This window comes from Kockovaella imperatae (genome assembly GCF_002102565.1).
Source record: "Kockovaella imperatae strain NRRL Y-17943 chromosome Unknown BD324scaffold_6, whole genome shotgun sequence".
Taxonomy (NCBI): Eukaryota; Fungi; Basidiomycota; class Tremellomycetes; order Tremellales; family Cuniculitremaceae; genus Kockovaella; species Kockovaella imperatae.
Window position 1 is genome coordinate 143215 of NW_019028946.1, and position 26194 is coordinate 169408.

Consider the following 26194-nt stretch of genomic DNA (forward strand, 5'->3'; position numbering starts at 1 on the left):
CTACTATCATTCCACTCAGTGTCTCGGCAGAAGACCATTAGACAAGGCGAGGAATGGTGCGGCGGTCGCCACGTGGCTCTCATCCCGAAGCTTCGGCGCCAGCTCGAACCCCATGTTGCCATTTATGCCTGTGTCTTGCAATGGACTCTCGAACTCGAACCTTGCTGCCAATCATCAGCTGTCCCACTATCATGGGATATAGAGCCCTTGCTATGAGTGACTGTTGGCCATACAACCCATCTTTCAACGCGTTACTCCAAAAAATGTTGAACGCTTCAGGGGAGGGGTTGAAGGGAAAGTGATCAAAGGGACTCGCTCGGCCCCAACATCTGAGGAGCCATGGTGCCTTTCGTCGATGAGACTGTCAACAACAGACGGCAGAGCATTCAATCCACCTTCATGCTCGCTGCTGCTCACGTCTTTCATCTGGTGGAAATGCCAGGAGGGCAGCTCTGTGTGTGTGTGTGGGCTGTCTGTAGGACGTGCACGGCTCTGAAATGAATCAACAGCTGTGTGTCCATCTCGCCCAACCGCGACTGGACACCACACCCTTCCCTTCTCCTTTAGACTTGGACCTGTGTTGACACTGACAACAAGCAGCGTTGAAGGATGATGGTTCTACGTGCACGCGCCCCCGGGAGAGAGGTTCAGTGTCAACAAAGTACCAATGGTGTTGACGACCTTCTAACATGTATGGAACTGATCATTTACCTTCTTCATCTCTTTCCACCTTGCCTTCTCACCACAGCAGGTACACCCATCATCACTGATATCCTCCTCCAATCATCACGCTCGTTATAGCCCAACTACTCGCTCTTGGACTTGCCCACCGACTCCACCGACACCACCCCCTCACATAGACACACTCATTCAACCCCATGTCGTCAAGGTCAACAACACCTTTCACTCTACGATTGACGTGACACTCACTCTTTATCTCTCTCTTTCATCAACATCGACCATATCTTGTACTGAATCTCGATCAGCTCGACACCATCGACAAGCATCTGTAACCCCATCTTCTTGTCCCGTCAGCTATCCTCTTGTTCATCCTCTGCTCTCCCTCTCACCATGCCCGTCATGACGGCCAAAGCGCCATCACTGTACAAACCAAAGTCAAAGATTCGTCTTCGACTCGGTCTCACACCTCCTCATCCAGTAGCTCCCACGACTACCAACAAGACAGGCGCCAGTGCGATCCCCTCGGCACCATCCAAAACGTATCTCGTCACATCACTCGAATCTCCATCATCCTCTACTTCCACATCCAATGCACGGTCTTTCGACACTTCTCTATCGGCTCACACGTCGCCATCCAACGTCGACGGTACCACGCTGGCTGCATCTCAAATCACCTACGCGTCCTCGCATTCTCGACCCGATTCTCGAGACGCATTTGCGCTCGAAATCTCACCTTCAACTCAATCGACCCACAGCCCTGCCGCTGTCAACTTTGATACCATCTCTTATACCATTCAATCGCCCGTGAGCGTATCATTCAATCATCTCGGAAACCAATCTCGGACCAATCTCGAAACAGCTCAACATGCTTACCCCACTCCGTCCCCTTCATCGTCTCCCGTACCCACTTCGCGGGACACCTCGATCGATGATGATCAAACGTACAACCCGCTCCTCCAACCCGGTGTTCAGATTCGAGATTCCACAGATTTGAACCATCCTCATCTTGCCGAAGAAGCCGCCGCGTCCGACATGGTCTTTCGTCTCACTGACGAGCAACTATCCGAACGAATTCACTTTGCGGATGAGATTGGATTCGGTAATTGGGGAAGCGTCTGGCTGTGTCGCACAAGGCGCAAACGACCAAAAGGTGATGGCCCTCTCGCGCGACTGGGCCTAGGCGCCGCTGCTGCAGGGGGAGGCCGCAATGGTGGAATGTTGGCGGCCAAATTGGTCCATAGGGCACCGGATCCAGTGAGTCCAACTTCTCAACATGAGCGCGAACATTTGACTGATACCTCCGCAGACGACGGCTGCCCGCGTCAAAGCTCTCTGGGGAGAAATGAAGATCATTCGATCACTCAGACATGAACCTCATCCAAGTATAATCCAATTTGAAGCGTTCATCATCACACCTTCCTACGCCATGTGAGTGGTCCTCTCGCGCTTCTTGGTTTGTTGCTGAATTTTGCGCTTCTAAGGGTACTCATGCCGTGCCTCTCGGATCTCATGCCTGTTTCTCTGATGCCCGCTCGAGCGATACCATACTTTCGGCAACTCGCATCAGCTGTCGGTTATCTTCACGAAAGAGGGATCACCCACAACGATATCAAGCCTGCCAATGTGCTATTGTCTTACAATGATATTCCTGTCCTGGTCGACTTTGGTTTCGCTCAAAAGTGGGACTTGAGAGAAAGAGGATCTTTCTTGTCCAGCATCAGCTGGGGCACGCCAGAGGTGAGCGTGGCACCATGTATGGCTGTCGGTGCTGAAACCGTTCCTAGTATCTCGATCCTCAACGCGCCATGGGCATGCCACATGATGAGCGAGCTTCTGATGTCTGGTCTTTGGGTGTGAGTCGTTCCGAAAGATCATCGCGGATATTCGCACTGAACATACGTGACAGATCACCATGTTTGAGATCTTGGTCGGTCGCACTCCTTTCGAGAGCGAAGAAGATATCAATGAAGACTTTCTTACGCCTGAAGATCTGGTTGTGTACTACGAGCTTTCTCGCCGAGGCGAGTGGATTGGCGATTACACGAGGATTCCGCAGGGTGAGCCCGTCCCGTTGTCACAGTCGTATGCAATCATACTGAGCCCAGAGTCAGACCTGGAGCATCTCCTGCGTGGGATGATCTGTCCCGACCCCGCCTATCGAATGTCAGCAATGCAGGCGTATCACCACCCATCTCTCCAACCTCGAGCTGCAGAAGTCATCATCACGCCTCATTTCGTTCGTGCAGCCGCCTCATACGAGTTCACCGAACCCATGCCCCGAGCACAAGACAAAGGCAAGGAAACGAAACGCAAAGCCAAAAAACGAGAAGCTGGTCATGCAAGAGAGCCCCAACAGCCTCGAGCAGTCACGCCTGCCCTTGGAGAAAGTATCAGACAACACACGTCCGTTCCTCGAGCAAAGGCTGGAAAGGGATTGCCAGCGGATGGTCATACACTGAGCCCCAGAAAGGTGGTTCTGAAACAAAGTCGAGAAGCTTTGGATGTCGATCATGTAAAGGAACAGGATCCAACTCGTAAGCTGGGAGACAACTGCATCGGCGAGACTCATTATGAAAAAACAGCTACCCGGAAGTCGAAGCCAGCTCAAGCTCAACGTGTACAAGAACTTTCCTATCAGAGTGAGTGGAAGACTTGATTCATGAGTCGGGCTGACATCACACAGAGGAGGAAGCACATGCCGGTCTGCGTTCGTCCGACTCGTCAGACAGAAATGTCTCACGAGAGTCCTCCGTTGGAAACCAACCTGCTGGTCCCGCTCGAGCATCCACCACGACCACCAAGGCAACAGCTCCCGCTGCTACTGCCTCCAAGTCGAAGGCCGCACCGATCTTAACGCACCACGATTCTCGCCGAACGCTCAAGTCTCGTGATTCTGATTTGTCCTTGGCCACTTCGACCTCCACTGCGGTGTACACCAAGGAAGATGCCGTCCAGAAAACCATGCGCCGATTGGAGGGCAAGAAGAAGGCCGACGTTTCAGAGTTCGGCGCCAAGCGAGATGTCCTAGGCAGTATCTCTCGGCCTGCTCCTTCACCACCTCGACCAAGAAGTCTCGACAGTCAACTTGAGGCTGTCACCGAGAGCAAGAAGGACGATCACAGACGGAGTCTTGGGATCGAGAAGCGCCTTCTCGATGTCTTGGAAGAGTCTCCTGTCAAGATTGTCTCTGAGATCGTGGCTGAGACTCGTGAGCTGATGCTAACTATGATACGCCTTCCGAGCTGACAATCCATCAAGTAACTAAGTCTTCTCCCGCTGAGGTTCTACCTCAATCGCCTGCGCGCGCCGATACGTCTCAGACGGCATCTCCAGCGAAGCCATTGACGCCTACAAGGCCGTCTGGGTTCCGAAAACCGACCCCGTTCCCTGGTGATGGCACCCCTACGAAGCGAATTCTCTCTTCGCCACTACGCGATGGAGTCAAGTCGAGTCAGGTCAGTCCCAAAACTAAGCGAGACATATCTGTCGCTTCACCTCCTCGACCGCGGATGGCTACTCGACCAACCGAGGTCTTGGCAGATGGACGACCGTTCCCAGCAGGAACAACGGGTCCTATCGACTCTCTACCGTTCCCTGTGCTGCCTATGCCAGTGGACGACGGACGTCAGAGTCCAATGACGGAGTTGAGGGAACGCATATTGTCTGATGATCGTGAGCGTCCTTTGCCATGGAATCGTCTAAAGCTCACGCTGACACTCCCAGTTGGTTCAGTCATGCAACAAAGCCGAATTCGACAACTTTCAGGCGATCTCGTCGCAGGTGCAGTGCCAAGACCGAGTGAGGATCCGGTCATAAACGCTTCCGACCCTCATCGTCCCTTGAGTCCCGCTGCACCCGACGCTCAGGCTCTTGGAGGTCGATTGGATCAACTGGCCCTATGGGTGAAGGATGTCGAGAGTGAGTTTCGTTTCGCTCATTCCGAGTATCAAGCTGACACTATCTAGAAATGGTCGAAGATGCACGAAAAGCTCTGGCAGAAGGTCGCGAGCCGCCAATTTCGTTACCATTCTTGGCTATGCCGATGCCCACAGCGGATTCGCATCTGAACCCGAACGCTGCTCCAACTACTAACAACGCTCAAGAACATCGTTTCGGAATCACACCTGACAAGCCGGATCCTCTGCCTGCTCATTTACGCACTTGCTCGACTCAGGTGGAACCTGCTACTCCGCCAAAGTGGATGACCTATGAAGAGGCTGAAGAGCGAGCCAAAACGGCGAGTGGGCAGAACGATCAGCCCATGGTCAACATTGCGGCTCCAGGACTCAAGCGAGGGCCAAAGAAGGAGAGACCATCGGGTGAGCCGCTCAGTAGCGTGCTAATTGGAGCGATGCTGATTTACGACTCAGTCTCTCACGTGCTTAAGCTGTTCGGCACCGATAGGAATGACAAGGCTTCTTCCGGGACCAACACGCGTACGTCTGATTGAGATCTGATCTGAACAATGACGACTGACGCCTTGCTCTTCAGCCGACTTGATCGCGTCCGTCCCCCTGAAATCCTCTGGCCATGGCCACGTCCTTCGCGGTGCTCCGTCCACGCCGGCTCTTCGATCCCCTCAGACCACCCGACAGTCGTCCAAGCCTCTCACTCGCAAATCCGAGTCCAACCTACGCAACTTCCGCACCATGCCTCAACTCTCATTTGCCGAAGCACTGCGACCTCTGTCCCCGGACGAGCTCTCACCCCGCCGGGTCGTATACGAAGATTTGCTCGAGTCTGAACCTGGTGTAGTAAGACAAGGTGACGGTTGGTCTTCTTGGTCCAGCGGACTCACGACTACCAACCGTATGAAGCAGCCTAGCTCCATGGTCAGCCTGCGCGAACGAGCCCTCGCTTTCCTTCGTGACGACAAAGTTGAAACCAATGCCTCTGGATCCACTCGAGAGAGGAATATTGTGGACCTCGCTCAAGAAGTGGAGAGACGTCAATCACGAGGTGGTGAGGTGAAGCGACCTGGTACACCGGGCGGACAAAGTATTCTTGGATTGCGAGCCAACGGAGGCGATGGTAAACGTGGAGGCGGCATCTTTGGACGGTTCAAGGGCAAGTTTGGCGCTGGCAAGAAGGAGAGGGAAGAGGTCGTCTAAGTGTCAGCCATGGCGTCCTTTTCCTCTGCGACTCATCGCTCAAAGACGACATTTTACGTGGACGCGACTCTCGCTGCTGTGGACAATCTCCGTTTACCCTGATCATACCCCCGTTGTAATACATTGATACCCCTTTAGCTCATCTCTCCCTCTTTATACGTCTTGCCATTCTCGTTACACGTAGACCTTTCTGATTCCCTTTGTCGATCACTTCGGATACCCCGTATACCCCCCTTACGAATCCACGCTCTATCATGCCCTTCGCTCATCACGCTATTTAACGTCTGGAATCTTTATGACTGGAGATGATCCCGCATGCACTGGAATGACATGAGTGTTAAGAGCACTCAGCTGATCCATTATCAAAGACACTTTTAAGGATTGTCCTTTGAGACCTGTCCACTGGATAGACACGCTGTCTCGTTCAACGCTCGTCATACAGCTCAGAGCATCCTTTGTCCTACGTCACTGACCTTCGATGAGTCTAACCACCTATATAAACCACCGTTGGACTATACAGACCTTTCATTGTTCTACCTCATCCCAGACTCGAAGTAGCAACAATCCCTATATTCGATCTCATTTGACCCAATCAACACAATCATCATGGCTCTCCGAATGGACGACAGTGATAAGCGTGAGTGATGCCCATGCCCACATTTGTACCTCGTCGCCACCTTGGTCCATCCCAGGGCTGACGCCTTTTCTCGTAGTCGCTAACAATGTCAAACCTGGTGGCATGCAATCTACCGGCGAACACGCTCAAGGCGTCCTCGATACGTGAGTGGCTCTGAACTCCCGATACAGTAGCATATCAGTCAAGTCGCCTGCGTCACCCTCTTGGCGGTCTCGCCTTGCCGAGCCTAACCTTGCCTCGCCTCGCCTTGCCTCCCTGGCTTTTCGACGCCACCACGCAGACAGCTGACTCTTGTCCCTCTCTCAGCGCCGCCTCGTACCTACCTGGGCAGTCGAAACCTGGAGACGCCCTCAACGACGATGCCGCGAGCCCCAACATGACGCACGATACCGGTCGACAAGGGGGTCTCGACGCATTCAAGACCTCGGGCAATCAAGGTCCCATTGACTACCTCAAGACCAAGATGGATCAGTGAGTGTGCACTCGATCCCGCATGAAACCCCGATTGCTGACATCCTCTACCACGATGTTTCAGAGGTGCATCCAACGTTCAAACTGACAAGTCTGCGACGCAACAACTTCGAGACACTATGACTCCTGGAAACGCTGGAATTGGTGAACAACCCAACCAAGGTCCTGGACTCATGGACCGAGCTGCGGGCGCTATGAACTCTGTCAAGGAGAGTATCATGGGACCTGGACATGATTCTCCGGTCAGTGTCACGAGGCATGAGGAACTGTAGGCGGCTGATGTCGTGTTCATCAATAGGCTACTACTCGACAGTAGATGTAGATTGGCGATGCCACTTAACTCCTTTTATTGTGGCGCCACGAATGGTTTGGAGTTCCGCGCAGACTGCGATTACCCTGTGTCTGTCGAATGATCTATGCAAGTGTGTAACAATGAGTGTGGACAGGATTGTGCTTTATGAGCTGCTATTCTATTCATGCCAGACGTCGAACGTCATTCGTCCAGTAAGCGCACTAAAGATGGCACCTATAGATCGAAAGACATCTCCTCGTTAATGTACGACTTTGTGAGGCCGTATCCGTTACAGATCTAATCTGCGAGGTGTGAACCGACGTTGTAATGGAGCCGAGGCTCGCTGTACGAGCTTGACATCAAGCCATTTGGATGCGACGTCATACTTGCATACCCACCGGTGCATGTACATCACACGAGGGCGGGATGAGCAATGCATCGCTTCATTTGCCCAGAATGGGAGTGCTGAGATGCCTCATGTCCAATTACATCTTCCTTGGTGCAACGCGCCTCGTCGTCACTCCTTTGTCGTCCCGCTCCATGAAACTATCCCTTGGCCCAAGGCGATGATGACCGAAGGATCGCCATGCTCCATCTAAGTAATCCGATTCTGGAGTCCAAAGATACTCTTCCTCCCTCGCCACCAGACACTTTTGAGTACATAGCGTGGCAAGCTGGTAGAAATATATACAGTCGCACCAATCTCAATCGATAGGAACCGACGACGCTGCACGCTGTCATTATCGCCCGATAGTATGAAAGACGTTTTAGGCCTGAAGAAGATCCTCTCTCGTCCTGGTGAGGCATACCAAGGACTTGCGCATGAAGGGCCAGTCGCTGATGTGCCGGCGTTAGATCGAGCCCAGGACCAGAGCAAGATGATTCCAACGAATAATTCTGGCAATCAAGGAGAACGACGAGGATCCCTTGGTGGTTTCTCATTTTTCAATAGCAAGAGTGTCGAGCAGCGGTGGGTCGGCATGGAGGGCCAGACCAACTGACAATTGCTGAGTGTCGGTCAACGACGCAGACGTGGCTCTGCGGTGACGTCGTCTGCTCCTTCTGGCGCTTCGTACGCAGGTCTCCACGCTTCTGATCGTGATCCTGCTTTCCTGCCTCGGTATCGAAGACCTTCGGCGCGAGAGATGGAAAGCGAGTGAGTGGTTGTCTTTGGTCTCGAACCAGACAGCGGGGTGAAGTGCACTGATTAGGCCTCGTCTAGGAGCACAGGCGCCATGCATATGGGAGAGTGATCGTGAGATTGTCGAGTGAAAGCGGTCGACAATCGAGATAAGAATAGGCGATAACGTGTAGTTGTGATCCGTCCGCCTTGTTGTAGATGCGCCGCCGACGAATGTATGTATCGGTCGTACCCGGCCGACAGTTACAGCGAGCGGTTATCGGATTGAGTCACTGGCTACGCCCAGCAAGGAACCAGAAGATGCTGGCGCTCTGCTCCCGTCCAACTAAGTATGACCACCTGGTCTCTCGGCCGAGCCGCAATCGGTCCGGCTCACTCGTCGTCATCGCTCGAAACATCATCCATCCCCCTTGCAAGGGCTTCTTCCCAAGCATCTTTGAACTCTCCCATGTTCCGTCCTTGACTGAGAGCCATCACATCTAAGGGCATCATGTTACCAGCGAAAGCAGGTGTCGTCCGGTTCGCTTCGGGATCCGATGCAGATTCCACAATTTTCAAGATGGGCAGCCTGACGTGGAGGCCAGCTGCATCTGAAGAAAGCTCGGCCAGGCCGTATGGTAGGGGCGATGATTGTCGAGATCGTCTTCGATGAGCTAAAAGGATAGACAAGAGCTCCTCATATGTGAATAAGAGTGGGTCTGTCGAATTTCGATAGGGATTGAAGTCGATCAATGTCACTCGGGTCATATCCGCAGATAAGTAGACATCAAATATATCTGGTGAGAAGCGTCAGGAGGAGACGCACCAAGGGTCAGAGTTGTGATCTTACAACTTCCTCCGCCTGTAGTGAAGTTCAGACGGACTTCATCTTCCCAAAAGTCTCTGATAGCGTCTATGACTTGTCGTTTCGCGTCAGAGTCTTGCAGAAAGTCGTAAAAGTTTGTATCTCGCTGCGATACACCTTTTCAGCGTATTAGTATTGATACATCTCGTGACAGAAGACACACTGGATCTCACCTAGCAGCACGTCATCCCTTACGAAGCATCTCCACTCGCGCGATGGGATCATTTGGATGTATTTCTTCAGAACGATTTCTACAGGGACTTCCTCGGTTTCATTTTGTTGGTCCTCAACTGCATACTCCACCAGATCTGACGAGCCGCTAGCGTATGCTCGAGCGTAGTCAAGGCCGTGAGAAATGAAATCGCTAGATTTCAGGACGAGATAGACGTCCGCTGGTGTCTTGCAGTATAATGGACCTCCTTCGGTTTGGGGGATGATGAATGCTGCGTCCTGAGTTCACGTTCAGCCCACACATCTGTATCTTGAACAGCTTCTGACTCACTCTTGGTGCTGTCCAGTTTAGTTTGGGAAAGACTGAGCCTCCAAACGCTTGGATAGCTGTTCGAATGGCCGTGTTGAGCTTGGGTAGATGGTACACTGGGGCAGAGTCGGAATTAGACCCTGTCGCATCAAAACTCGATGACGAGATCGAGCTGACATTCTCGCTATCTTGGGGGAGGAAGATAGAATCACCATTGAGCCACTACATGGCAAAGCACATTGTCAGGCTCGTCGCAATCATTTGGATCACGCCGCTCACATCTCGAAACGCCTCTTCTTCTCCCAATGTCTCCAAATCGATGATCCGAGAAGGAATCGTCAAATCCTCGAATGTCTCGTACCAAGCTGATGTCCTCGTCGCATCTACTTCTGATCTAGTCAACAAAGGGAACACCTCTGGCTCGTGCTCAACTTGACGTATGGGCACTGGCATACGGGACGACGGGATGTCAGAGTATTAGTGGTATAAAATCAACAAATTTGGACGGGGTCTGAACTGAGATATGGAATACCAGCATTTTGGCTGTCGTACTCAACGGGTCCATCTCTGTGCGAGCCAAGCTGGCAATATGCATGTCAATGCTAAGTCAGGTAGTAGCTGATTGCATCTTCATTCTACTCGAGACACGAGATGACCACAGGCAGGACAGTAGTTCGGTACAATTACGGGGCTTGGACCAAAATAGCGATCCACGGCCAGTCCTCACAACTCTAAAAAGCGGTGACAGCGCCTCCATGACATGATCCCCGTCTACTCATGGGGACGCGAAGAAGGGGGGGGGCAGTTCTTGCTGAACCAGGTTGATTCATCCCATCTTGCATCGTGACTTCTGTGCTCAAAAGCCAATCGAATCGTCATGCTGGCACCACTGGCTCTACTGGCCTATTTGGTACAGCCAATCTCCGCACAAGACCAGCACGGGTGGCAATGCGATGTGAGAGCATGGACCAGAGCTCCAGATTTATATCCTGGAGGGACAGTCCCCGGCGAAGCGAGATTGACTCTCAACGGGACTGAGTGTTATCAAGTGGAAAGTTGGACTCTTGGACTTCGCATGGCCGAAAGAGTCATACTGAAAAGGCGGTGGGTCCAAGGGATGACTTTTTGGGACGACTAGATCCACGTACTGAATCGTCATGAATTCCATCCAGAGCTGCCGGGTCTGCAGAACTGCCAACCAAACCATCGACGTCGTGCGACGGATTCCAATGCATCCATGCTGAACAAGATTGGAATGACATCTTCCGGTCAGCTGATTCCGAACTCCTCTGGCAACCGGAATTCCACGATCCAGTCTACTATAGTGCGGTCATGGAGTATGGCGAGTACCGATGCCTGACAATTCGTCAACTGCTGACTGCCCTTGCAGAAAAGAACCTGAGGAATCAGAGTCTGTGGAACGTCACGGGTCTTGAGAGGGAGATCTTTGACCTTCATCTTGCCCTGCCTTTCGAACATGAATGTAAGTGTCTTCATATCGAACGGATTGAAGATGGCTGATCCATCTTTAAGTGTCTGGTGATGTCAACCTCGACGTCGTGCAGCCGTTCGTAGTTCATGTTCCATATACCAATGTAAGTAAGTCTTGTGGCAATTATCGGCTCATCCTTGTAGTTTCCTCCTTCTCAACGATATGAGAGGATTTTTGAGCACCGAGGATATGATCAGCAGGTAGGCCACGTCTTCATCCGGAGTCGTCCTTGCTCCTTGCTTATGCTCGGCCCTGCTCCCTAGGTCTACGCCTCAGAATCTGAATTCATCTACTACCACAATCTGACATTAACCAACGGCTCATCGTTGATGATTCCTGCCGGTATCACTGCGTTCTTGCCGGCTCCCGCGCCTGTTTCGATGCCTGCCTCGCATGTGGCCGAAAACATGCGGAGCGCATCAGACAGCGAGTCTGTCATACTGCGGTCTCCCTTCGGAGAAGTTTCAGAACGCGCCATTGACTTCGGAAGGATGGAATACGGTCGACCTCGACCTGCCTGTGTGAGTCACCGGACAAAGTCGATCACGCACTTGTTTGTTGACGAAGAAATCAGGATGCAGGCAATATCTCGCACTTCGAAGTCTCAATTTCGGCTCAAACCGTTCCTGTTCAAGGTGGGTTGTGGCTCAGCTCTCCCTGTGTCAGAGACTCATACTTTACGCGACTTGTAGGCCGCAATGTGACCTTGGCCATATCTGTCGTCAAAGTCGGAAATGGTTCCGAATACCCGATCTCTTTGGATGTGCAGCCTGCCATAGACCATCAGATGGAATGGCTAGGAGGTCAGTTCGAGGATGAAGATCACTATCGAGCTTTTTTGGCTGGTGACGGAGATGGACTTAATGTCAGAGAACCCCGTTCCTGGAATGCGAAAATGTTGATGGTCAAACCTGATTGGGTGCTTGAAGAGGAACGCCGTAAACGACAGGACCGCCGGGCCTGTCCTTGGAGTTTCGGTCCTACACCTGCAGCTCTGGCGAGCCACAGCTTGGAGAACATCAGTCAGTCAGACGAGGGTGCCTGGCGATTCGAACTCCAATTTCCAATGTGAGAACGCGTCTTTGACGCTAGAACAAGGCCAATGTTGACGACTCTTTTTCCCACCTCTCTTTTCAGACCACACGATACCATGCCGACTTTTAGTCGGACATTTGATAATTTGCGATCGATGCTTGCCATCACACTCACCACCCGCTTCGGATGTGAAGACCAAGAGACGAGTGCGATGAAGAATCCCAACTGGCCGCCCCATGAGAATCAAGCGCTATCGGATTTAGACGACGATTGGCTCCAGTACGAGCTGCCGCCGCTCACTTCACAGGACGAAGACACCTCTGACAGCTTCAGGCAGACGTATCGGCACCGGGCCAGCGTACCTTTGGATGTTGTTCGGGCGAATGACGAATCGATTCCAGTCAGCGCCCATATCAAGCATTATTCCGATCCCATCGCTCAAGCACCGGTGCTGGCTCTCTCGCCTGTTGTGAATCCTTCATTCGGACCCGTCAATCATGTCAAACGGCGTGAAAGCGCGCAAGAGCTGCGCATTGGTCGTTACGATCATCGCCCCCGGCTTAGATTTGGATGGTGTCGATCGGATCCCAGTCACCCCCTCTGCTGGGACTCGAATCTAGGCGGCCTAGACATGCATGCCGGTATGGTATGGCGGACGAAGGAGGCGAGAATTGAGGAGCAGCGAGAGGCAGGCAAGGTGAACACGGCGTTTGTAGTCCAGACTTAGGCAGCGAGAGCGAACATCATAACGGCCGTATTTTATTATTTTTTCGGAAAAAGCCACCGGGCACACACTCCGCTTCTCGAACCATCGCACGGACCATAATTTTCCGTCGCGTGAAAATCACGTGTGTATGGTCGTGCCTGATCACTGACAGCGGACCATCAACGACCGGGTGTCCACCATTCCCTCACTCAACGCGGTGTAGGCAGCATGTCAGAGGCAAGAGCAATCGGAAAGAGGAAAAGCACCTGAGAATGCAGGGTGAAATCATAGATATGTAGACGGGTTGGTCGAGCAGCAGCTCGCGCACCTCTCTTCCAAGAACTCCTACTCTGTTGAACACCCAATATCATGACTCTCGCATCTTCATCCAAACCCTCAGCGAATCGCAAGCCTACATCCTATGAGTCCCTCATGGCTGGTGTAGCTGCCGGGGCCATCGAAGGAGCTATCACCTATCCTACCGAATTTGTCAAGACACGGGCGCAATTTTCAGCAGATGCAGGCGGGGTGAGCAGACATCTCATCCACAAGCCAGAGCTGATGGACAATGCAGAAACGAGGGGTCATGTCGATATTGACAGACACGATAAAGACTCGCGGGATAAGCGGTCTGTATTCTGGCAGTGGTGCAATGATCGCTGGGAATGGTTTGAAAGCGGGCGTGCGGTTCTTGACATATGACTCGATCAAGGAGCTTTTGAGGGATTCAAACGTGAGTTCAACGTCGCGACTTCAGCCTGGCGGATGGCTGATGTTCCCCATCAGGGAAAGATGACGCCGGGTCGCACGGTTCTTGCGGGTCTAGCGGCCGGCGTGGTGGAAGCTACGATTGCAGTCACTCCGTCCGAGACGATCAAGTGAGCGGCTCAAAAGAATGAGCATGTAGACGCAGCGCTAATGAGATAACCCAGGACAAAACTGATACAAGATGCCTCTTCCCTCCAGCCCCAATACACGAACATGGTGAACGGCACGATCGGTATCTGTCGGACAGAGGGTGTCATGGGTATATATCGAGGCCTATGGCCCACCGTAAGTCACTCACTGCCGCGAAGGGATCTGACGCTGACCAATTTTCAGATCATGAAACAGGGAGCCAACTCTGCTGTTCGATTCACCTCGTATGCTTGGATACAAGGTCTCATGATCAATTTTACGCAACCACCCTCGGGGAAGCTTTCATCTACCATGACTTTTGGAGCGGGAGCCATGGCCGGGCTGATCACAGTCTGTGAGTACGGGTCAAAGAAATCACAGCACTGAGACAATCAAGATACGACGATGCCTCTGGACAATATCAAGACTCGAATGCAGTCTACCGGAGCCTCGTTGAAGTACCGCAATAGTCTTGACTGCTTGACGAAGGTGAGCTGAATTGAGATACGTTTGACATCGCCTGAAGCTGATCACATCCCCAGATTATCCGCGAAGAGGGCGTGCAGAGACTCTGGGGAGGCACTACACCGAGGTTGGCACGGCTGATGGTGAGTGTCCAACAGCTACGATGGCTATCAGCTGATCGAGCACTTAGATGAGCGGAGGTATCGTCTTTGCCGTGTATGAGAGGTTGATTGGGGTGATGACGTCCTTGTAGAGTAACTGGAGGATCGTTGTAGCATATGCATTCCGGTCTCAGCGGTCGGGATACCTTTGTACGCTTTTTGTGCAAGTCTCTCCCGGCGGTGCACCTGTGTTTCCTTGCACGATCTCAAGCTGAAGTTTTGAGAGCCTGGGTGATCCCAATGATCATCCGAGCGATGACAAATAGAAAGGCGGCTACCGAGGTCTCTCTGTACCTTCCTCCGCGCCAGAGCTTTCGAGTCGGTTCGTAAAGAAGAGTTATGTACATACAGTAGCAATTTGTCCTTTGCCACTTTTCTGTCATTGTGGCAGATCTGACAATTCATTTTCTTCTCTCTGCCATGACTTGTGCTGCAATGTATCTCAATCGTGACTGCTTCATCGAGCTCTAGAGAAAGAGAGAGAGAGGATGCGAGCTGTGGAAGAGGGGCATGTGCTAGTTTAGCAGCATGGACATAACGCAGTAACTCCGAGAAACACCTGATATCCTCTATCCGTCCTTGAAAAGTATGCATGGCGTCTAATCTAAGTGTACAAGAATATGCGAATGTCGAATGCCCTTTGATCCCCTTTATGCCATTTGAGACGAGTCGGCCATTTCAATCTGAGTCTTCTCCTCCTTCTCCTCATCTCGATGCCATTGTTCGCGTGGGACAGGAGCGCCGCCAAATGATTCGGTGATCTCCTCCAACGTCTTTCCTTTGGTCTCGGGCATGCAGAAGAATTGCCAAATCGCACCGATGGTTGTCTAGAGAACGTAATGTCAGTTGGGTGCTTTATGTATAGACCAGCCGACTCACGCAAGCAGCGAACACAAAGTAAATGCCATATCCATCAAGATTTTCAAGCATGTACGGGGTCGTCTTGGCCAACATCAGGTTGAAGCTCCAGTGTGTAGCTGTACAGATGGCGACACAGAAACCTCTGATGCGCAGAGGGAAGATCTCGGAGACGTAAATCCAAGGAATTCCGGCGTACGAGACACAAAACGCCACAGCCCAGATATAAATGAGAATAATCGCTCCAAGTTGACCGCCGTTCATTCCGTGACCAGCAACGGGTGGGTATGCCTTGGTCAGAGCTCCCACGATCCACATGCACAAGGCCATCATGGAGCCACCGGCGATAATCATCGATTTTCGGCCGAATCGGTCGGTCAAAGTCAACATCGTAATTGTAGTCGCCACGAATCGAATGACACCGTAAACTCCAGTTGCAAAGAGCTTGGATGATGTCGCAGAGAGTCCTAGAGATGCAAAAATGCGTGGAGAGTAGTAGTTGACGGCATTTGTTCCAGCCATCTGGAAGAAGATCATGATAAGTACTCCCGTGTAGAGAGGTCGAATGTTGTGTCTCCCGAAGGATTCTTTCACGATACTGAAACTGCCGTAGTTTGATCGAGCGAGGGCCTCCATTTGAACTTGTTCCATGATTCCGATCAGCTCGTGCTGTACGTAGTCGTTGTCCTCGGGAAGCCCTCGAAGTTTGGCGAGGGCAGCAAGGGCCTTGGCTTCACCATCTCGAGACGCGACGTAACGTGGCGTTTCAGAGAGGAACAGGAGCCACACAAAGGCACCAGCGGCAATCAGAAGTTGGAGGCCAAACGGCAATCTCCATTGAATGGTCCCTTTCTGGGTAGTAAGGACACCATATGGAATCCAGAAACCGACCATTGTACCGAATTGAACGCCAACTTCGTATAGACCAACAAGTCTGCCTCTCACATGAGCTGGAGCTGATTCCGCCACATACACCGGAACGAGCATCGTACTCGCTCCGACTCCCCAGCCAGTGAGGACACGACCGAGATAGAGCAACGCGACACCTGCATGACCCGACGCTCCAGTCATGAAGGCCGCTCCAACGAGATAGAGCACAAGATTGGCCAGGAGAGAAAGTCGACGTCCAATGACATTGGCTGCCCATGAGCTGAACAGGGCACCGAACACTGCTCCTGCTTGGAAAACAGAGACGACGTTGGATTGAACTGCTGTCTTCGTAGCTGCGGACGCGTCGGCCAGATTGAAGTCTTTGTTGAACGATGGCAGGACCACGATACCACCTATGAACCCGAGGCTGAAGCTCAATGTCAGACGTGGCGATTCAGTGCGGAGAGGCGTGTGGACTTACTCGTATCCGAAGAGAATAGCACAGAATGCACCGAAGAGACCCAGGAGAACGATGCGATAATTGACAACCTCCTTCGGAGGGACAGGTGCACCAGGGATGAGTGTGGGTCGGAAAGCTTCGAGAAGGTTGACCATGATGAGGGAGACGGTGGCTCTAGCGCTGCTAGAATATTCAATGCTTCAGTCGGATATGCGATAGCTGTTCCACGGGGCTCCTGGCGTGGTGAGACTGGAGAATGTGGGGAGATGGAGAAACGGGTGTTGGAGAAATCAGATGGTAAGGACTTTATAGGAAGCTGCTGGTCGGGGTATCCGAGGTCCCACGGCGTGAAAACTCCTCGCGGAGTATCATTATGCGGGGAATTGGGATGTCAAGTGGTCAGAAAGAAGTCTCAGGATGAGATTTTCCCATGGATCTGGAGGCTGGGTAGGGCAAGACTTTTGTGACTAACCGGGGTTCCCCGGTGGCGCACGGGAAATCAACGTCCGGTCAGTCACTGGCCAATTTTTAGCTCGGTCTGTGAGTGTCCATTCACTGTGATTATCGACAAGACTGTCCGTTATGGTCGACAGCACAAGACGACATAAGCGGAGCGGACTGCATGAATGTTATGAGATGCCCTACACTTTGTACTGCCCTGAATCTCCCTTGTTGACAATGTCTTCCAATTCATCAACCGCTTCATCCTCCTCGACGCACTCGCCACAATCATCGCCACATACCTCTCCATCCTCGATTGCGCTTGAACTTCCTTCGCCTGCGCACCGTCGGCGATGTATACGATCAGTACTCATGAGAGCCGGAACCTCTCGTGGCCTCTTCTTCCGGACGGCCGATTTACCAGAGGATCAAAGCCTTTGGGGTCCCATATTGCTGGCCGCAATGGGATCCCCAGATCCATACCTGAGGCAATTGGACGGTGTCGGAGGCGGAACAAGTACGACGAGTAAAGTGGCGGTCGTGGGTCCCAGTAAGGATCCCAGAGCCGATGTAGACTATCTGTTTGTGCAAGGTGGGTGCCACAAAGAATCCAGAGGTTGGAGAAGCTGAATATCAGAATGTCAGTCCCTGTGGACGGGAGCAGGCTCGACTTTTCGGGAAATTGTGGCAACATCGCCAGTGGTGTGGGACCCTTTGCTGTAGAGTCAGTTCGATCTCTTACGCCTCGGCTGCAAGCTGACACATCCCAGTGAGGGCTTCATCAAGGTTCCTGAAAGTGGCAAATCTGATGTTACTGTCCGTATTCGAAAGTGAGCGTCTTGCATGGGGAACGTTAACGGAGCACTGACTCTCCGCAGCGTGAACACGGACCGTATAATCCATTCCACCTTCGAAGTACAGGATGGTGTCCCCGTAGAGATCGGCGAAATGCAATTGGATGGTGTTGGAGCAACCGGCTCGCCTATCCGGTTGGACTTTGTGGACCCAGCGGGAAGTATGACTGGCAAGCTGCTGCCTACCGGCTCTCCGCTCGACACTGTGACGCTACCTTCCAACACATCCTCACAACCCGCCCGCACATTCACCGTCAGCTGTGTCGATGCCGCCAACCCGTTTGTTTTCGTTGACGCTCGACAGCTGGGCCTGACGGGCCTGGAATCGCCCGCTGAGATCGCCTCGTCGACAACGGAGACGCTTATGGACATTCGAGCCGTCTGTGCTGTTCATATGGGTCTCGCATCCTCGCATGAAACGGCGCGACAGGTCATGGGCACTCCGAAGATCGCCATCGTAGCGCCTCCGATGGACTATTCGGTCCCAGCGGTGGATGGTGGCAAGCGCATCATTCGATCGACAGATGTAGATATCTGGATTCGTCCATTCTCAATGGGCAGGCCTCATCCTAGTATTCAAATGACGGGAGCTGTCTGTGTCGGTTCAGCCTCCGCAGTGCCGGGCACCATTGTCCACGAGATCATCAGTGGCAGTCGGGCATCCAGAATGCCTCGAGCGAACGGTGATGAGGCAGTCATTGTGGGTCACGCTAGTGGGACCATGGCAATCAATGGAGAGTCTGAGACTATAGCTGGTCATGTCGTGGTCAAAAGTGGAAGCGTGTATAGGACTGCTAGGCGCTTGATGGAGGGCTCAGTATGCTGTGTCGGGTGCTGAGTTGTCTAGGAATACATACCGTAGGAGAGGATATTAGAAATCTCACTGCTAATGCAGGTCGAGCATTAGATTTTATTCTTGTAATCACGGCTTCAGATATCCCGATCATGTTGCATCCCAGCCTCTACACCAGCTTAATAAGAACATGAGCTCACCAGAGGCTACAGCGTCGCCTACTAGATCAGCTTCGCCCAGCTCAACTAGAAAGAGGAAAGCATGTCAGGCCTGTGCCAAGCGGAAGGTGAGGGTCTGGGACTCCCGTCTGCTGACTGGACCAGATGAAATGCGACATGAAGCTGCCAGTATGTAGCAACTGTGAGAGATCTGGCAAGCAATGTCTGCCGTCAATCGGTGCGACGAGGCCACGGTCAGCGAAGTCAACGAAGTCGCTTGGGCGTAGCTAAACTGTCCCTCGCAGGCCGACACACGACAAAATCAAGGAGCTCGAATCCCAGCTGAATCGAATGCATTCATTTCTGGGGAGGCTCGCATCTCTTCCCACTGATGCGCTGTCAAGTGCTGTTGAAGAGTACGCTCGGACAGGATCTGTCAGCGTAGTCGGGTCAGACACAGTCGACGAACAAGCAGATTCGAATCTGGTGGATCAGGGGCCATCGACAAGTCGCTTCTCCTATGGCGTAAGAGCAGGCGGGTAGGTCTTCAAGAATCAAGCGTTTGCCAGCTGAAGGTGTTTGAATCAGACGTATATCTGCCCATGGCCCTACTTCAGCGCTGTTTGATGAGCGGGATGAGCGGGAATTTGGACTGCAAACATCGCACGTCTCGGTGTCCGAAGATGAACTCAGTCGGTTTGCGAGCGCTCGATGCGCCGAAGAGAGGCATAATGAGATCCTCAACGTGGCATCGGGAAAGCTCGACTGTGAGTCAAGCGGGTCAAGGTCCAACATGGAGCTGATCTTACCAAAAGTCGATGGCGTCAGTCCAGATCTCGCGATGCATCTTCTAGCCCTTCATTGGAACAGGCAACATTTCGCCTTTCTCATCTCCTATCGTCCTCGTGGGCTTTTGGCAGACATCACTCATACTCGCTCGTATCAGCTGACGCTCGCCTAGTATTCACTCGCGATATGGCCTGTGCAGGACCCTACTTTTCTAAACTCCTCCTCAATGCCATGTTCTTTTCCGTCTCGAAGTTTTCGACTCGATCCGAAGTTTACGATGAACCGAGTGACCAAAAGACGGCAGGCAAGAGGTTTTTAAAGCGCGTTAAGGAGCTTCTGGGCGAGGCACTGGACCAATCGTCCATTCCCTCCATTCAAGCAATGCTTCTCATGTCGAGTTCGCTATTCGCTTTGGGATCTCAAAGCGCCGCTTGGCACTATCACGGTATTGCCGTGCAGATGATCTTCGATATGGGTTTGTGTCAACAGGGCCAGAATTCAGTATACTGATTGCATGCAGGGTTGAATTATGACAGCCTTGCCAGTACCAACGTGCCTGGCGGGTTGACCGCTGAAGAGACGGAGATCAGACGGAGAGTCGTTTGGGCGGCATTCAGTGAGTTCAGAGCAGTCATTCAAGGCGTTGACGTCCCATAGTCTATGACAAGGTTCTTTCACTGTATCAAGGTCGGCCACCTTCATTCGCCGAAGACCGTATGCACGTACCCCATCGATTCCTCGACATGTATGAAGAGTACGAGCTTTGGACCCCGTACGCGTTTCCCACCATGCAGGCTTACCCTGGGGCTCCGGCGAGAGCCATCAGCACATTCACATCGCTCTGCTCTTTGTCGGTCATCATGGTATGCAGTACTACACGAGTGGTGGGCTCGAACTGACCCTGCCCTTCAGGGCCGGATCATCACCCAGATTTACGCCGAGAAAATTCACCTTGATCGACCTGCAGACAGGCTCCAGCAACTATCAACGAGTCTAGAGAGGTGGAAAGAGGCTCTCCCTCCTCCGATCCTGTTCGATGCCGATGATAAGGACAGCCTTGTCCCGCCACCCCACGTGCTTTCGCTCCAGTAGGCTCTCAATTTCAGACAAGATTCTCATGCTGACCCGCAACAGTTCTGTGTACTACACGTTGGTCACCCTGTTGCACAGGCCATTCGTAGAGGTGAGTCTGCCAAATTGTGTCCGCAATCTCGTGTAATGTGGTTCTCAGACCGGTCGACTATCAGATCCTACTATCGTTGAGATCTCCTGGGTCCGATGCGAGCAAGCAGCAGCCAGCGCCACTGGCGTCTTGACTCGGTACAGACAAACTTTTACGCTTGCCCGTGCCCCATTTCTCATCGTACGTATGAAAAGAGCTTTGACATACGCCAGCTGATGCCGCATCACAGTCGTACTGCACCTTCGTGGCTGCGACGATACATGTCCGTATAGCTTCTCAACGCGGTCCATCATGCGAAGCTGCTCGTCTCTTAGGCATCTGCCTCGAAAGTCTACAAGAAAACTCAGCGACCAATCCAGGTGTGAAGAAGATGCACGCAACCATCTTGTCATTGATGGACAAATTGAATGTCCACCTGGCAGGTACTGGAAACACTGAGTTGGTCGGATCCACTTCGAACGCGAGTGTCTGGGATGGTGGAATGGATCTCAGCGCCATCATAAGGTCAGTGGAAGTCCCATCCGAAAGTCAAGCGCCTGTGCTGAAGGATCTTCTTTACAGTTCTTTCGGTGATGGACCGATGATAGACCCCTCATTCACATTTGACCCCTCGCTGTTGCTTAGTAACGTGGATCAAGGACATTCTCAACAGCAGGACCCTTTGTACGGATTCATTTACAGATAATGATAGATCACATCATGGCATGTCATGCATCCGAAGCATTATCAACGGACGTCGGTTGGGATTCTGTCGTACTATTTACATATTTCGCCGTCTGATTCACAGCATCAGCCCTATTCAACGACCCTGTCCATCAATCCAACCGTTCTGACGCTAGCGGGGGAGACAATTGGGTTGTCTCCAAACATCGTTTGACGATGAGAGAAGATGTTCTTGTTTGTCGGGGTGATGGACCCCACAGCGGAATCTGATCCATCGTCCCGGTACGGCAAATTGATCGCATTTGAAGCAGGGTACCGTGAGGTGTGCTGTTGTGGGTTTTCGGACGAATAATCGGCACTGCGGTGAGATGTGAGATCAAAGCTCACGAATGGCGGGATGCAGCTTACTGGACATATGCTCGTATCACACCATCCAAGCTGCGAGAGAGCGATAAGCAGGAGTGTTGCCGGTTGCCGGTTGCCGGTATGCTCACCTTTCGAGAGTACACTGGATAGTCTCACTGACATCGTGAGCGAAATGAAGTGAACTTGCTTGAGGGAAGATTACGTCGACTTCGACGATAAGCTCGTCTCTGGGGCAATGTCATTCAGCCGGAACAGGATTGATTGTGAGATCTGATACGTACCCGATGTGATAACATTCGACTTCCTTAATCTCCAAAACTGGATTAAAGCGAGTGACGAGATACAGTACACGCGTGATCTGATCACGGGAAGCGGTCTTGCCTGATACTGCCTTGGGAATCAGATGTCGACCAGGATAGCAGGAGGTCTTGCATGACTCACGCTTTGCAAAGTTCTGCAATAATGTCTTGATCCACTCGAAGATGATGTAAGCGGAGAGGACCATACCGCCTATTGGGTCAAGCAATCGCCATCCAATCCGGTGACCGATCCACTGCGAGGCTCAAGATTCAGCCAGTCCCCGATATACCCCGCAGAATAGCTTACCGGGAATGCGAGCGACATTGAATTGAGCCACACATCATTTTCGGCATCCTGAGCCAGGGCCTGCACACCAGAGCTAGGGATTCGGGAGCACCAGATCCACCTGGAAAGCAATATCAATAACGAGATCGGCTCTAGATTTGCAAACGAAAGGTACTCACAGTACCAGCTTGACTGCGATCGTGACAATCATCGTTCTGAAGAGTGGTCCGCGCATCAGCTTCTGGATTACATTACTCTGCAAAATGCCACGCACACCAGACCGATGGTGCTCAGCTCCACCGGAGCATTGTCGGAAGTGTCTCGAGCTCGCTGGAATGCTTCAATAAAGACTTGAACAAAGGATGCGATCATCGCGACGGAGAAGATGAGCTGAGTCTGTCAGTCTACGGGGTATGTGAGGAATCACTGTCACTCACCACACCAAGCGGCTCGAATCTGCGCTTTCCGGCAGGATACTGAGAGAGGTGTCAGCGAACACACACGAACGCCTGTTCGCTGTCTCACAAGATGCTTGTCCGATTTTATTCCAATCGCATAGCTTGTTCCAAGGATAATGAATGTGCTCAGAAGATCCAGAGCCGAGTCGACCAGTGATGCCAGAAGGGATATCGACGACGAATACAGTACTGCGACCAGCTTCGCAACTACCAGGACTACATTCACCCCTGTATTGACTTTTTCGAATGTGAGTCGAGTACGTCAACCTTGTCTGCAGCCGACGTACCGTTCAAAGCAATCTTGGCTGTCCGTTCCCTCTTTTCTTCCTTTTGAGCTCCGCTCAATAGCCCATCCTCCTCTCCCGCCTCTGCGTCACCATTCTCCCGCGCGGGCTTGATTGTCCTCGAGCTACTTCTCCTTAGCGACCTAGCTAATCCTTTCTGGCTTGTGGTGAGACTGCTGTCCTGTCGTCTCTTCGAACCGTGCAACCATGGACCAGGTGCATCCGGCATACCATCCTCTGGCATGGTATGGTAGCCGCCGCGGGACATGGTGGCTCGGACCTGTGGGCGCTTGAACGAGCTAGCAATGTTCTTGGGTATTTCTCCCGCTAGGAGTTGATCGACCTCCTCGTAATGCTCCTTGAGTTGGGCCAGGTGTTCGTAGTAAGGCCGTTGCTGTGAAGCCCGTCAGGACATTTCTCATGTCGACAAAGCAAGACAGACGACGTACCTTCTTGGGAAGTTTCTTGATAGTCTTCTCATCCAGATCAATGCCTTTGAACAGCTCGGTTGCTTCTTCATCGTTCAATACCCCGTATTGCTGCACCTCCTCCATAGTCATTCCGCGCTGCATCCGTCGGAATCTATCCTTGAGAGCCGTAGACGGAGCGGCTACTCCGCTGGAAGAGACTTTCCTGCTCTGAGGACTGTCCATGACTGAGGTTGGAGGTGGCATTGACCATGGTTTAGGTGACGAAGCGAGTCCAAAGTATGAGCTTGCCGAGGATCCTGCAGAAGATGACGATATAGTGGGACGGATCTCGGGTCGCTGGTTGATGGGTGTCTTTGTCTTTGGGGAACGTGGTATCGATCCTCTCTCGCTGAATGATCCTGGGAATGACCCAGACTCTTTGTATGAGCCCGATTCAAAGTATCGAGACCCCATGGTCTGACGAGGTGCCCAGTGGGATAGATGACTTGTGTGTGTTCTGTGAGTGAGCGAGTGAGCGAGCGAGCAATGAGGTAATAACGTGGGTGATCGACAGTTCACGTGGAGTGAGCACGTGGCCTGACTGGTGATGCGAAGGGGCATTTACTAATGATCACGAGGTTCCCATTAGGAATCCCATTTACTAATGACTTTCCTAATGATCCATCCCCCCTTTGATCCCTCCCCTTCGTATCGTGGACCAGCTGAAATGCCCATCATAGGTCCCTCCATTGTCATCTTGGAACAAGATTCAGGCAGGCATGAGATGTCATTTAACCACACATCGCAGCAGCCAGCAACATGACAGCTGCTCCAGATCCTCATCATATCATCAGGACCCATCATGCACCGATCGCAGCCCTGAGATTTGATCCAACGAATGCAAAGCTCTACGCAGGGGATCAAGATGGATTCATCTCCATCATTGATCTCAAGGCGAGACGACCGTTGAGTCATTGGAAAGCTCATGAAGGGGGAGTATTGGGAGTGAATGAGGTGAATGCATGCCTCATCAGGTAGGTGAAAGGCTAGACAGACGTCGATGCGCTGCTCATCTCTACGCAGTCAAGGCCGCGACAACAAGCTCCATCTGTATGACACACATGTCGGAAATTTGTTCACTTCTGGTCCAGGACCTTCTCATCCACCTCCAAGTATTGCTGCCAGTTTGGATATCAACGCTTTGAATTTTTGTCGCTTCTCGATGTGCTCGATACCCAGGTCGTCGCTTCGCATGTCTTCGGCCAAGAAGGGCAAAGGCAAGGCCTTTGACGACGATGTCGCTGTCCTCGCTCTACCCAACTTGGTGGATTCTGAGCTTGCCGATATCTACCTCTTACCTTCGATGTCGAGACTGCATGCAGCTTTCAATATGCCTCCGCAGCATGCCGACAAGTCGATCAAGCCTGCCAAAACCATTATACCGGCATCTACACGTTCAGGGTTGATCATGGCAATTCACATCGCTTACAATGAAGCAGAAAAGCTGCGCGTTGTCCTGGCCTACGAAGACGGACGAGTAGAGATGTGGAAGCTAGCAGATGATGAGAAGGACTGGCGTCAAGCTTCGGATGCTCGTCTGAACGAAGCAGATGACCGAGCATGGATCAAAGTCCGCGAGTTCAAAGGGCACAATGAAGCAGGTGAGCTGGATCAAGCCAGTCATCATGATGTTGATGCTGACACTCAACAAGTCATGGCGATGACGGTCAACTCAACACTCTCTCGTGCTTACACCGTATCTGCCGATCATCAGCTTTGCCGCTATGATCTGAGCGCAGAGTCCGAAGATGGCTGTATCAAAAAGCAGAACACTGGCCAAATTGGGAATGCCTCCATAGCCATTTCGGCTGATGACAAGGTAGTAGCTGTCGGTGGCTGGGACGGCAAGTGCGTCAGGTCCGGCTCTGAACTGTTGAAAATCACTAACAATTTTCCAGAATCCGCCTGTTTTCAGCGGCCAGCTTGAAACCGCTCGGAACGCTCGCGTTTCACCGTGAGACAGTTCACACCCTAGCATTTGCAAATTGTGTACCTGTCACGAACGACACTATTGCACCGGGGGATACGGCGTCGACACTGGATTTAGAAGCTGAAGATAGCGATGAAGAAGAAGAGACACGCGAGCAGCTGCTCCGGGGTCGGTATCTGGCGAGTGGAGGAAAGGACACGCGTATAGCTCTATGGCTCTTGAAAGACTTTGCAGTCACATAATGGATGCACAACACCTCGACAGCCAATCGATGTTCCTCGAGTCCTGACCTTTCTTCTCAGCCGCAGGCACCGGCAAACAATGTCTACCGGCCGCTCTAGCGAACATGGCTCACAGCGAACCTGCAATTTTGTTTTCGATCACAGTGAGAGCACTAGAAAGGATTGAGATCTTTCAAGCCTTACACTATCGATCTGTAAATTCCCAGCTACCTTTGTCTAGATCCCTTGACCCCCTTGCTGGCGGCGTCTCGGAATAGCTATCCATGCCTTCCTTACTTTGCAGTCCCTGAGAGAGCTTTCAATGAGGATCGCAATACGTCCGAAACAAGAGACGAACTGCGCTCCATTCATGAGGGGTCCAAACTCTGCCCATCGC

General features: G+C 52.2%; 10 protein-coding genes across 10 annotated transcripts; 7 read left to right on the forward strand and 3 right to left on the reverse strand.

Annotated features, from left to right (window-relative positions):
- The first annotated feature begins 881 nt into the window (after positions 1-881).
- BD324DRAFT_424119 (hypothetical protein) lies at positions 882-5929 on the forward strand. Its single transcript, XM_022012740.1, has 13 exons — positions 882-1935; positions 1988-2109; positions 2163-2418; positions 2466-2534; positions 2588-2738; positions 2793-3215; positions 3264-3320; positions 3365-3889; positions 3940-4353; positions 4414-4599; positions 4647-5000; positions 5052-5117; positions 5173-5929. The coding sequence occupies exons 1-13, from the start codon at positions 1072-1074 to the stop codon at positions 5790-5792; spliced, it is 4107 nt and encodes a 1368-aa protein (XP_021871106.1). The 5' UTR covers positions 882-1071; the 3' UTR covers positions 5793-5929.
- Positions 5930-6222: 293 nt separating this feature from the next.
- Positions 6223-7201, forward strand: BD324DRAFT_656282 (hypothetical protein). The gene is made up of 4 exons (XM_022018839.1): positions 6223-6429; positions 6506-6572; positions 6736-6900; positions 6965-7201. The coding sequence occupies exons 1-4, from the start codon at positions 6399-6401 to the stop codon at positions 7170-7172; spliced, it is 471 nt and encodes a 156-aa protein (XP_021871107.1). The 5' UTR covers positions 6223-6398; the 3' UTR covers positions 7173-7201.
- A 1504-nt stretch (positions 7202-8705) lies between these two features.
- BD324DRAFT_650685 (D123-domain-containing protein) lies at positions 8706-10111 on the reverse strand (the record flags this gene model as incomplete). The annotated part of the gene is made up of 5 exons (XM_022018189.1): positions 8706-9109; positions 9163-9294; positions 9351-9627; positions 9680-9880; positions 9938-10111. 5 exons carry the CDS (start codon positions 10109-10111, stop codon positions 8706-8708), a joined length of 1188 nt encoding a protein of 395 aa, XP_021871108.1.
- Positions 10112-10535: 424 nt separating this feature from the next.
- Positions 10536-12912, forward strand: BD324DRAFT_650686 (hypothetical protein; the record flags this gene model as incomplete). The annotated part of the gene is made up of 8 exons (XM_022018190.1): positions 10536-10762; positions 10831-11141; positions 11192-11253; positions 11294-11350; positions 11414-11671; positions 11725-11785; positions 11843-12218; positions 12288-12912. The coding sequence occupies 8 exons, from the start codon at positions 10536-10538 to the stop codon at positions 12910-12912; spliced, it is 1977 nt and encodes a 658-aa protein (XP_021871109.1).
- A 159-nt stretch (positions 12913-13071) lies between these two features.
- BD324DRAFT_624675 (mitochondrial tricarboxylate transporter) lies at positions 13072-14661 on the forward strand. The gene is made up of 8 exons (XM_022015724.1): positions 13072-13419; positions 13466-13624; positions 13678-13769; positions 13824-13944; positions 13993-14143; positions 14186-14277; positions 14331-14396; positions 14444-14661. Exons 1-8 carry the CDS (start codon positions 13261-13263, stop codon positions 14504-14506), a joined length of 903 nt encoding a protein of 300 aa, XP_021871110.1. The 5' UTR covers positions 13072-13260; the 3' UTR covers positions 14507-14661.
- A 403-nt stretch (positions 14662-15064) lies between these two features.
- Positions 15065-16757, reverse strand: BD324DRAFT_642087 (general substrate transporter; the record flags this gene model as incomplete). Its single annotated transcript, XM_022017463.1, has 3 exons — positions 15065-15241; positions 15294-16569; positions 16624-16757. 3 exons carry the CDS (start codon positions 16755-16757, stop codon positions 15065-15067), a joined length of 1587 nt encoding a protein of 528 aa, XP_021871111.1.
- A 523-nt stretch (positions 16758-17280) lies between these two features.
- BD324DRAFT_642088 (PrpF protein) lies at positions 17281-18735 on the forward strand (the record flags this gene model as incomplete). Its single annotated transcript, XM_022017464.1, has 4 exons — positions 17281-17635; positions 17689-17767; positions 17814-17873; positions 17922-18735. The coding sequence occupies 4 exons, from the start codon at positions 17281-17283 to the stop codon at positions 18733-18735; spliced, it is 1308 nt and encodes a 435-aa protein (XP_021871112.1).
- A 115-nt stretch (positions 18736-18850) lies between these two features.
- On the forward strand, positions 18851-21553 carry BD324DRAFT_624685 (fungal-specific transcription factor domain-domain-containing protein). The gene is made up of 12 exons (XM_022015725.1): positions 18851-18976; positions 19014-19387; positions 19437-19615; positions 19664-19753; positions 19810-20112; positions 20158-20253; positions 20295-20500; positions 20550-20725; positions 20772-20820; positions 20869-21000; positions 21050-21324; positions 21382-21553. Exons 2-12 carry the CDS (start codon positions 19200-19202, stop codon positions 21503-21505), a joined length of 1818 nt encoding a protein of 605 aa, XP_021871113.1. The 5' UTR covers positions 18851-18976; positions 19014-19199; the 3' UTR covers positions 21506-21553.
- A 334-nt stretch (positions 21554-21887) lies between these two features.
- BD324DRAFT_579516 (hypothetical protein) lies at positions 21888-23829 on the reverse strand (the record flags this gene model as incomplete). Its single annotated transcript, XM_022013386.1, has 12 exons — positions 21888-21921; positions 21978-22076; positions 22131-22236; positions 22291-22402; positions 22456-22555; positions 22614-22649; positions 22709-22824; positions 22872-22910; positions 22960-23129; positions 23180-23364; positions 23443-23570; positions 23626-23829. 12 exons carry the CDS (start codon positions 23827-23829, stop codon positions 21888-21890), a joined length of 1329 nt encoding a protein of 442 aa, XP_021871114.1.
- Positions 23830-24255: 426 nt separating this feature from the next.
- BD324DRAFT_624691 (WD40-repeat-containing domain protein) lies at positions 24256-25962 on the forward strand. The gene is made up of 4 exons (XM_022015726.1): positions 24256-24620; positions 24670-25247; positions 25299-25494; positions 25545-25962. The coding sequence occupies exons 1-4, from the start codon at positions 24406-24408 to the stop codon at positions 25816-25818; spliced, it is 1263 nt and encodes a 420-aa protein (XP_021871115.1). The 5' UTR covers positions 24256-24405; the 3' UTR covers positions 25819-25962.
- Positions 25963-26194: the final 232 nt, after the last annotated feature.

What these genes read in the sequence shown, in the direction of transcription:
- BD324DRAFT_624691 (XM_022015726.1), top strand. Translation starts at nt 24,406, where the DNA reads ATGACAGCTGCTCCAGATCCTCATCATATCATCAGGACCCATCATGCA. An exon ending in CAAAGGGCACAATGAAGCAG is followed by an intron (nt 25,248 to 25,298) that starts GTGAGCTGGATC and finishes ACACTCAACAAG; the next exon opens with TCATGGCGATGACGGTCAAC. An exon ending in GTCGGTGGCTGGGACGGCAA is followed by an intron (nt 25,495 to 25,544) that starts GTGCGTCAGGTC and finishes ACAATTTTCCAG; the next exon opens with AATCCGCCTGTTTTCAGCGG.
- BD324DRAFT_624685 (XM_022015725.1), top strand. Translation starts at nt 19,200, where the DNA reads ATGCATTCATTTCTGGGGAGGCTCGCATCTCTTCCCACTGATGCGCTG. An exon ending in GGCATCGGGAAAGCTCGACT is followed by an intron (nt 19,616 to 19,663) that starts GTGAGTCAAGCG and finishes TCTTACCAAAAG; the next exon opens with TCGATGGCGTCAGTCCAGAT. An exon ending in AGTCGTTTGGGCGGCATTCA is followed by an intron (nt 20,254 to 20,294) that starts GTGAGTTCAGAG and finishes GACGTCCCATAG; the next exon opens with TCTATGACAAGGTTCTTTCA.
- BD324DRAFT_656282 (XM_022018839.1), top strand. Translation starts at nt 6,399, where the DNA reads ATGGCTCTCCGAATGGACGACAGTGATAAGC. An exon ending in GCTCAAGGCGTCCTCGATAC is followed by an intron (nt 6,573 to 6,735) that starts GTGAGTGGCTCT and finishes TCCCTCTCTCAG; the next exon opens with CGCCGCCTCGTACCTACCTG. An exon ending in CTCAAGACCAAGATGGATCA is followed by an intron (nt 6,901 to 6,964) that starts GTGAGTGTGCAC and finishes ACGATGTTTCAG; the next exon opens with AGGTGCATCCAACGTTCAAA.
- BD324DRAFT_624675 (XM_022015724.1), top strand. Translation starts at nt 13,261, where the DNA reads ATGACTCTCGCATCTTCATCCAAACCCTCAGCGAATCGCAAGCCTACA. An exon ending in TTTCAGCAGATGCAGGCGGG is followed by an intron (nt 13,420 to 13,465) that starts GTGAGCAGACAT and finishes TGGACAATGCAG; the next exon opens with AAACGAGGGGTCATGTCGAT. An exon ending in CGAGGTTGGCACGGCTGATG is followed by an intron (nt 14,397 to 14,443) that starts GTGAGTGTCCAA and finishes TCGAGCACTTAG; the next exon opens with ATGAGCGGAGGTATCGTCTT.
- BD324DRAFT_424119 (XM_022012740.1), top strand. Translation starts at nt 1,072, where the DNA reads ATGCCCGTCATGACGGCCAAAGCGCCATCACTGTACAAACCAAAGTCA. An exon ending in TCCATAGGGCACCGGATCCA is followed by an intron (nt 1,936 to 1,987) that starts GTGAGTCCAACT and finishes ATACCTCCGCAG; the next exon opens with ACGACGGCTGCCCGCGTCAA. An exon ending in AAAGAAGGAGAGACCATCGG is followed by an intron (nt 5,001 to 5,051) that starts GTGAGCCGCTCA and finishes TTTACGACTCAG; the next exon opens with TCTCTCACGTGCTTAAGCTG.